Source organism: Plasmodium inui, assembly GCF_000524495.1.
Source record: "Plasmodium inui San Antonio 1 unplaced genomic scaffold supercont1.119, whole genome shotgun sequence".
NCBI lineage: Eukaryota > Apicomplexa > Aconoidasida > Haemosporida > Plasmodiidae > Plasmodium > Plasmodium inui.
The window spans coordinates 1,620-11,564 of NW_008481953.1; the positions used below are offsets into that span (position 1 = coordinate 1,620).

Sequence of the window (9,945 nt, forward strand, 5' to 3'; positions counted from 1 at the left end):
GATGTCATCTCTTATCAAAGGAAGACTCCCCCCTTAGTACTGGTTCTTCGTACTTCTGATGCACACATCCTAATAGTTGTTGATTCATTAGACAAGAAACAAAAGACAACTCTAAACCCGGAATTAGAACAGTTCTTCCATCGGATTCACTAATTCTGGGTGACACTACTCATCCTTTTCATGGTAACTCTTGTTAGACGAAGGCTGATTCCTTCTTCACAGTCCCTCCCCTATAATATAGGACGATGTTATGACCCCCTCAAATTTTTCCACCTAATCCAGATATGACTTCGAAACCGGTATAAAAACTCATAATATACGTGTCTAATGATGATTCAACCACTCTAAACCCGAATTTCAAAACTTTCTTTTTTGACCCTCTCTACCACTAGTCTAATACCACGACTTAGGTTGGGGTGCTCCTTGGGGGGGTCAAAAATGGATTGTCAGACAACTTCCTAATTTTCGCTTAATCACACCACTATAGAAAGGGGGAGTCCAAAATGACTCTTTCTAACATCCTATATAGGTTTATTCTATCCTTATTCATGGGTCCAATCTTTATTGTCAACACCCCCTTCTTGGGTACATAATCTGTCTACTGGCTATTCATTCCTTATATAGGTTGATGTTATAGGTTGTTGTTCAATTTACACACATGCCATTGCAAAACAACCCTCTCAAGGGTCAATCTAAATCCGGGGTTCATCAAATTTTTTGACAAAAAACAACTTCTCCTGGTTGCCTAATCCATGGTTCTCAGTCCACTCCCCCTTACTATTCATAGTTGTTGGGGGGTTGGATATTTGGGTCACTTTAATTTTGATACCAACAACTTTTCCCTGATAATGCACCTCCGTGACGCTACTAATAAATGTAGATCGAAATATAGAACAAATCTAATGGTTGATGAAATGATTGTCCCAGTTCACCCCTTGTAAGGGCGTACTCCTATAACCTACTTATAAGACAACACCCTATAATTGGGGGGCTTGTTTCACCTTACTAAGGAAAAGGACACCCTTTCAGGGGGTGGTTTTCCTCTTTTCCGAGGGGACAGATCAATCCTAGGTGATAAAATGACAATTCCTCTAAGTCCGAAATTGGACCTCTTCTGGTTGGTTAATGGTCATTCTGTTGGTACCACTCCTTAGAAGGAAGGGACATCCCAACATGGATGTAGTCAAAGTTGTTCGATTCCATAGATTGACTCATAGATCAATTCTTCCTTGTTTAAGACGCTTCCTTACATCTAATTATGGGGTTAGAATGTTCCTATTGACTACCTCAGTTGGGTCAATCTAAGTCCTTTAACAACCATACATGGGTGGAATCATTAATAATGGACGGACAAATAGACTCATAAAACGGAAGATGGTACACATTTTAATACAATGCAGACTAAATTTGGACCCATTGGAACACATAACATATTGTTCGGGACAGAAATAACATATTGAAGGAATGTCATCCTACGGGGGTTGTAACCCTTTAGGGCATCCAGTTGCATACTTAGGGGGCGGTTCAAGGTTATATTTGACGGTGTTCACAGGGTTGGGACGGAGTTTATAATAGTAGGGGTCATTTTTCAACCCTAAACCTTATATGTATACCTTAACCCTATCGTACGTTGAACAGATAAGACCGGATGGCTTCATTATCAGACTCCTAGATGTCATTCAATCTTTCAGTACTTGGGAACCTATTTTCACGGAAAAAATTGTTCCTTTAGCTGTTTAAAACATGCATAACGAAATATCTATTCATATGGACAATCAATGGACACAAGTAAAAAATAATCATTGTCATATACAGATATACGGTAATTACCCATTATAACATTAATCACCATTTGTAAAAAATAAAACAACATGTAGTTTTTTCTATTCGTTGTCCCCATGAAATTAGTCATCAACCTACTGTTAAGAGGGTTTAGGCTGTCCGATGTCAATAAAATCTGCAACATAATAAATTCCATCCTGCCTCTTCTTCTTAGGAGAATTAATGACTCTTCGGTATAATCCTAGAATAAACGTACAAGTGGAATACATCTCGTTTTTCTTTTCATCGTTCCAAAGGCCTCCTTGAAATTTCTTGAAATAATAGTTCTCCTGGGATATACCTTCTCCTCCGCTAAAGACAGTAACCACTGCTTGTCAAATTTTTCGCATCAGAAGAATTGAAGGATTCATTACTCTTCTTCGTCTCAATTTGTTTCTAACAGTTATTCTCACTAACCTTCGACGGGGATATCGGATCCTCTGTCGGCTGTTCAGATACTTTTTCCTGTTTTTTTCGATCCAGCCACATTGGGAAAGGGAAGGTAATCTCTGGTTCTTTGAGTCGAAGACCTTCTTTTGTTACTTGGATACACATCATACTGCTCAATTCATTCTTTGTTAGTTTTGGGAGTCGATTTGTTGACTGGGAATTCCTTGGCCTTCTAGGCTTTCTGGAAGAAATAGTCCTAATTTCCTTTTTCGGACTCATTATTTCCTGCTATTGGAAGATTTGAAATAACACTAATCTCGTTAAACCCTTCTTCCTACAGAGTCGCTAAAGATTTTGTTCGTCTTAATTTATTCGAATGACACTAATCATGTTAAACACCTCCTTTTTTTAGTTCCCAAAATCTTCTTTGCTTTATCATTAATTGGAATAAGATGGATTTGCGTAAACAGTTGTTTTTTGTTCTGTACAAAATACTCCCCCCTCCGTAATTATTCGGAATGACACTAATCCGGCTAAACAAATTTTTTCGTTGCGTTGCTAAATATTTTCCGATTGATAATTAATTTGAATGATATTAAATTGTGGAAACAGTTGTTTTTTGCTGTGTGCAAAATATTGTTCTCTTCGTAATTATTTGGAATGAAGTTGCAAGAGTGCAACATTTGCCGCTGTTGTTGTGTAAAATAACGCACACATTCTAATTATTTGGAGTTACACTAATCGCGGAAAAAATTTCTCTTCTTTTTTTTCTTCCTTTACTTTCGCACTGTAATTACTTTTAGTGAAACGAATGGGGTTGAATTCTCCTTCCTTTTCCATTACGTTAACTATTTTTTTGCCACGGAATTTCTTTTATGAGGTTACGCGATTGGAACATTATTGCGTGTGGGTGCAAACTATTGCATTCTCTGGTAATTATTCAGAATGACACTAAATGAGGTGAACATTGGATGTCTTCGGATTCGTTTAATTATTTTTCCGCAACCGCATTTTTCGAATCACATTACCCCAGTGAATCATCCCCCTTCGATTTTGTGTGCAAAATATTGCCCTCTTTGGTAATTATTTAGATTTACACTAAATGGGGGGAACATTTGTTGCTTTGGGATTTGTTTAATTATTTTCCCGCACCTGCATTTCTGGAATCACATTACACCAGTGAATCATTTTCCTTGGTTTTCGTGGGCAAAATATTGCCTTGTCTGGTAACTATTCGGAATGACACTAAATGGGTTTCACATCCTCTTTCTTTGGATTCCTTTAATTATTTTCTTGTACACACATTTTGGGATTGACATTACACGTGTGAAATTATCTGCCGTTTTCTTTGGGTGTAAAAGATTGCCCCGTCTCGTAATTATTTCGAATGAAAGTAAAGGGGTTGAATATTGGTTCCTCTTCCATTCCATCAATTATTTCCTTGCACACACATTTTGGGAATGACATTACACGTGTGAAATTATTTTTCCTTTTCCTGTGGGCAAAATTTTGCTCCATCCTTTAATTATTCTGAATGACACTAAAGTGGTTGAACATTTGGTCGTTTTCCATTCCATCAATTATTTCTTTGCACACACATTCTGGGAATGACATTACACGTGTGAAATTATTTTTCCTTTTTCTGTGGGCAAAATTTTTGCCCGATTGGTAATTATTCCGAATGACATTAAATGGGTGGAAGATTTCTTCCTTTTTCATTTGTTCAATTATTTCGTTGCACACACATTTTTGGATTGACATTACACGTGTGAAATTATTTTTCCTTTTTCTGTGGGCAAAATTTTTGCCCGATTGGTAATTATTCCGAATGACATTAAAGGGGGGGAAGATTCGTTCCTTTTCCATTTGTCCAATTATTTCTTTGCACACACATTTTCGGAATGACATTACACGGGTGAAATGATTTTTCCTTTTCCTGTGTGCAAAATGTTGCCCCATCCTGTAATTATTTTGAATGACACTAAAGGCGTGGAACATTGGGTTGCTTGCCATTTGTTCAATTATTTCCTCGCACAGACATTTTTGGAATGACATTAAACTTGTGAAACTATTGTCCCTGTTTCTGTGGGCAAAATTTGTCCCTTTCTGCTAATTATTTCGAATGAAAGTAAAGGCGTGGAACGGTGGGTGTCTTGCCCCTGGTTCAATTATTTCCTTGCAGACACATTTTTGGAAGGACATTACACGGGTGAAATGATTTTTGCTTTTCCTGTGTGCAAAATGTTGCCCCATGCTGTAATTATTTTGTATGACACTAAAGGCGTGGAACATTGGGTTGCTTGCCATTTGTTCAATTATTTCCTCGCACAGACATTTTTGGAATGACATTAAACTTGTGAAATTATTTCTCCTTTTCTTGCGGGCACAATTCTTTTCCTTCTGCCGATTATTTCGAATCACACTAAAGGGTTGGAACATTGGGTCGCTTGTCATTCTTTCAATTATTGCCTTGCACACACATTTTTGGATTGACATTACACGTGTGAAATTATTTTTCCCTTTTCTGTGGGCAAAATTTGTCCCCGTCTGGTAATTATTCCGAATGAAAGTAAAGGGGTGGAATATTCGTTCCTTTTCCATTTGTTCAATTATTTCCCTGCATACACATTTTGGGAAAGACATTACACGTGTGAAATTAGGTTTCTTTTTCCTGTGTGCAAAATATTCCCTCCTCTGGTATTTATTCAGAATGACAATAAATGGGGGGAACATCCGGGGGGTTCCGATTTGGTCAATTATTTCCCTGCACACACATTTTGGGGATGATATTACACGTGTGTAATTATTTTTCTTTCTCTTGTTTGGGAAATATTACCTTTGTTGGTAATTATTCAGAATGAAACTAAAGGGGTTGAACATTTATTCCTTCTTTATTCTGTTAATCATTTTCTTGCACACAAATTTCTGGAATGACATTACACCTGTGAAACTACCCTCCCTTGTTATGTGGGCAAAATATTACATCCACCGGTAATTATTCTGAAGGATCTTAAATGAGTTGAACATGTGATTTCTTGGTTTCCTTACTATTTCCTTGGCACCCGAATTCACGGAATTAATTTACATGTACTGAATATTTGTCTGGTCATTTTCGTTTAATTTGGCTGTATTTGGAACATTTCCAATAAGATTAGACTGTCTGATCAGGCGCCTGTTTTTCCTTTGTCTCGTTGTTCCTTGGAGTTTTCATGATTCATACGCAATTCAATTTGCACATAACTTCCTCCAATTTTTGTTCATCATTTTGGGACCCTAAATTTTTTGGAATTAAATTAACCGTATGGTAAATTGCCCCTTGGCCATTTGGTTATTTTTTTGTTGCCATTTGGAGGCGGGTAATACAATTCATCAAATCAAACATCATGTTGCCTGTTTTTTCCTTGAATGCTCCTTGCCAAAGGTTCTTATGGAATAAAATCTTTCGCGCGGAACATTTTTCGCTTCCTTCTTCGTTTCAATTAATTGCCTGCTATAGGAGTGTTTGGAATAAAATTAAACGTAGGAAAAATTCTCACTTTCCATGTTCTTTTAACAAGTTCTTGGCCCGTGAAATTTTTCAATAATCTTAAGCGGAGGAAACACTGATTTGTTTTGGTCATCTTAATTTTTCCGGCTACTTCAATATATGTAATAAAATTACCCGCGTGGAAAACTTGCCTTTTTTCTTTCTTGGGAATTATTTGGGCTATATCAATATATGTAATAAAATTACCCGCGTCGAAAACTCGCCTTTTTTTGTTTGGGGAATTATTTCTGCTATGGCAATATATGTAATAAAATTACCCGCGTGGAAAACTTGCCTTTTTCTTTTGGGGGAATTATTTTTGGTATAGCAATATATGTAATAAAATTAAAGGGGGGGAATGTTCCTTCCTTGCTTGATTTTTTCATTACGATTTGTCATGATAATTTCTGAAACAATATTAATCCGGGCAAAAATCTTTCTTTTCTAGTTTCGGTTAACTATTTGTTGGGATTAGGATTTTTTGAACAATATTAAACAGATAAATCAGGTATCTTTCTTATTTGCCTGAAATATTTCTCATCGTGTAAATTCCCTTAATAAAATTAACATGGGGAATCAGTCGCTCTTTAGTCGGGAGTCAATTTATCTCTTACCTATAAACTTTTTGGATATTTTCACTTGGCTGGAAAATGGTTGGTCCTTCCTCCTGCCAAATATTCTTATCCTACAAAAGCTTTTTAGTTAAATTCAAATGTCAATTACTCCTTCATATCGGATTGTTCATTGCTAAATAATCCGCTAATTATCCATTTGTGGTTTAACGTTAGACCGGGAGAACAGTAGTTTTACTCCTACTAGGATAATAGGCTTCGATATTATTCATCTGACCTTCCCTTTAGTGTAATGCGGGGGGGTCACCTGAATTTATCAAAATACTTATACAGTGAGTACGTAATGATTCATTTATCAGTTGGCCCTTTACATACACCCTTGTTTTTCGACAATACCCCACCACGACCATGATAATAATCCGAAGTGACAACTTACAACACATGTAACAAATGATGAATTGATGGCTTGTTGGTCACCCCTTAGATGGAGGTACTCCTATAACCTACTTATAAGACAACACTCTAATGGGGGTACTTGTTCCACGCTACTAATGAGGAAGACACGATCTCATAGGGGTTAACTTTCCTTCGTCGAGGTGACAAACCAAAATAAAACGATAAAACAACAACTCGTCTAACTTCGAAATGGAACTGCTCCGCCTTCTCCAGGGGTTATTCCGTCTTTACCAGTCCTTATAAGGTAAGGACATCCCAACAGAGACCAGGTCATAGCAGAGTGAGCCGATTTTTTGATTCAGGAATCAGTCTTTTCCTGATAAAGACGCTCCTTCACATATAATTTTGCGAAGTGAATCTTTCTATCGACTATATCACTTCGGACAATTTAAGTCCTGTTACAACCATACAGTCGGTGTTCCACTAATAATTAAGGGACAAACATACTAATAAAACTGAAGAAGGGACACATATTAACACAATTTAGAGTTTTGTTGGACCCAACTAAGAAATCATCACTCTAATATATAGATAGAGGTTATCATTTCACTAATATATCAATCACCATTTGTAAGAAATAAAACAGCATCTACCTTCCTATATTTCATTCTTCTATGACCTTACTCATCACCTTACTTCCATGATGCGGGGACTTTCCCCGATTGGGATAAAATATTCAAGAGGATAAATCCTATCCAGGGTTTGTCCATTATATTAATTAATCCCCCTTTGGGAGATTCTTTGAATAAATTTACTTGACCGGTCTCATCTGGGTCTAACCATTCCTCCTTCTATCTTATCCTTCTTTTCCTTATGGGAATAGACTTTGGCCTTTCTACTTTAGCTGAACGAGGTTTTCCCTCCTTTATGGGCTGTTCCTTGGTTTTCTGACTATATAGATAGTCTGAGACTACTACTACTATAATCTTATCCTTCTCTTGTTTTGGAGTTGCAATTCGAAGCCACTCCTCGATGTTTCCTGGTAATGTGTCTTCTGCTATTTTGTCCCAAAGATTGTTAGGCAGCACCCGACATTCAGTCCTCCTATCTTGGCTCCTTGTCCTCATTCTAAGACTATTCTGGATTTTTCTATTAGAAGTTCCACGCAGCGAGGGTTAAACACGATTTAGGGAATTATTTTGGTGATCTTCTCCCCTATTGATCCTTCAATCTCTTTGTCTTATCTGCTTAAGATTTATTTTCGGCTATTTTAGTAAATTCGATAGCCTAGGGAAGGACACAATATTTGTTTGTTAGTTCTTAAAGTCATACCAATATACTCAGTTCTTGTCACTTAGGTTTATTACAGATCGTTTGGGGTACTATTTTGAGTGTTGATCTATTTTACCCTATCCCTATCCCTTGTCCATGACCTTCTAGATTTATACAATCTCCTCTAAATGACACGTCTTATCTTCCTCATAGGGGAAAAATCCAAGGTAGGAAACCGGTCGACTTGTTTGATTCTGTTGGTGTTGTGATATATTATTTTATACTACTTTGGGGGTGAAAGTCAACTATTGGTTCCTTGTTGTTTTATTGTTATCTATTCATCATTCATTATTGGATATCTATTTTTATTATTTCAAATCTAATTCCTTCAGGAGAAATTAATTATTTCAGAATATTTATCATGAAGTGAGTCCCCTAAGTCACTCAGTAGTGTCTCATTGGTTCCTTCATTTATTCTTCTTATGACCTAGAGCTAGTTACCTCTCACTAGGAATTTTATTGCTGCCTATTCCTGTTTCGATTTGTAGACCTAATTTTCCATCTTCTTTTTCGTTTTGTTAGATCACCTCCTATGCCACTAAAGCTTTCGCATATATATAATTACCTAGGTATTGATTCGATAACTATATATACATATAATGTCTTTTAACATTAAACTTATATATGCAGTCTCCAGAAACAAATGAGAAAACCAACGTTAAATCAATTGATTTATTCTAATTCCTTCATGAAATAGAGTATTCCTTGAATAAAATAACTACTAATTAAAAACTTAGTAAATTATAAAAAATCAGGTAAGTAAATATCTAAAATTCATATATATTCTGTTGCGAAACAAAACAGGCAAAAAACCAATAATAGAACATTTTTAGCTACTTGACTTAATAACAGAAAATCTAACCAATATAAATGAACCAAAATTCATTCGATGGAGACAAAAAGAATAATTGATGAATTATAACCTAAGTCGGGTGCAAATGACTCGTTTTACCTAACGCACTTTGTGCACCACTGTACAAATAAATACAATAAGAAAATTAATAAAAATATTTTGTAATTAGATGGAATTTCTCAATAATTACCTCAGATTCTATTATCAATAAAGAAATATTCCTCTATATTTGATAAGGAAGATAAAAAAATAATGCGACAAGGAATTATAAAGGTATGAGGATACAACAAAGGCATCCTTAATCATATATATTAATTACTGTAGATTATTTATCATCAATTCTTAAAGTTATATCTTCGCAAAATAATGCAAATTAAAGAGATATTTATTATATTTAAAAAAAAAAAGTTAACAAAATGGATGATAATAATAACGGGCCCAAACCGAAACACTAAAAAATTCCCGAAATGTTACGAAACCAAGATTTAAATAGGATTACTTAGGGAATCGGTCAATACATTCTTAATTACATTGCCTCTTTAATCGGTCAGAAACATAATGAAAAGGGATATTAAGGACACAGGGGATTCTTCTCATAGAACAGTAAAATAAACCCTCCCTGGAATATATAAGTGACATTCTATATATTACGAAGTAAATTCTGATTAAAATCAAAGACTTCAATGCCGATCAAGTACACAAAGGTGGGGAATGCCATATTCATCGAGGCCCTGCATAGCCTTTTATGAATTAAACTCCCAGGATCATTCCTATTTACTAATATGGAATATGACATTATGATTAAGCTTCCTTAGCTTCGGAAATAGGAACAATAACCCCTCTAATCTTTCATATCCTTACTCATATTACAAGTTCAATTCTTTATTAATATATCACATTGAACAGTCAAATAGAATGGACATTCCTTTAAGTTTCCTCCCTGGAAGAATCTTATCAATTATATGTTACAGGGGGTCGGTCATTGTTAACTCGGGGGGTCTTGGGACTTCTGGTATGACGATAAATAAATAGTGTATTTTTTATACTTTCGGTTA

General features: G+C 35.7%; 4 protein-coding genes across 4 annotated transcripts; all 4 read right to left on the reverse strand.

Annotated features, from left to right (window-relative positions):
- Positions 1-1,759: 1,759 nt before the first annotated feature.
- On the reverse strand, positions 1,760-1,978 carry C922_05638 (hypothetical protein; the record flags this gene model as incomplete). Its single annotated transcript, XM_008821209.1, has 1 exon — positions 1,760-1,978. One exon carries the CDS (start codon positions 1,976-1,978, stop codon positions 1,760-1,762), a length of 219 nt encoding a protein of 72 aa, XP_008819431.1.
- Positions 1,979-2,217: 239 nt separating this feature from the next.
- On the reverse strand, positions 2,218-2,490 carry C922_05639 (hypothetical protein; the record flags this gene model as incomplete). Its single annotated transcript, XM_008821210.1, has 1 exon — positions 2,218-2,490. One exon carries the CDS (start codon positions 2,488-2,490, stop codon positions 2,218-2,220), a length of 273 nt encoding a protein of 90 aa, XP_008819432.1.
- A 1,242-nt stretch (positions 2,491-3,732) lies between these two features.
- On the reverse strand, positions 3,733-4,077 carry C922_05640 (hypothetical protein; the record flags this gene model as incomplete). Its single annotated transcript, XM_008821211.1, has 1 exon — positions 3,733-4,077. The coding sequence occupies one exon, from the start codon at positions 4,075-4,077 to the stop codon at positions 3,733-3,735; it is 345 nt and encodes a 114-aa protein (XP_008819433.1).
- A 3,479-nt stretch (positions 4,078-7,556) lies between these two features.
- On the reverse strand, positions 7,557-7,832 carry C922_05641 (hypothetical protein; the record flags this gene model as incomplete). The annotated part of the gene is made up of 1 exon (XM_008821212.1): positions 7,557-7,832. One exon carries the CDS (start codon positions 7,830-7,832, stop codon positions 7,557-7,559), a length of 276 nt encoding a protein of 91 aa, XP_008819434.1.
- Positions 7,833-9,945: the final 2,113 nt, after the last annotated feature.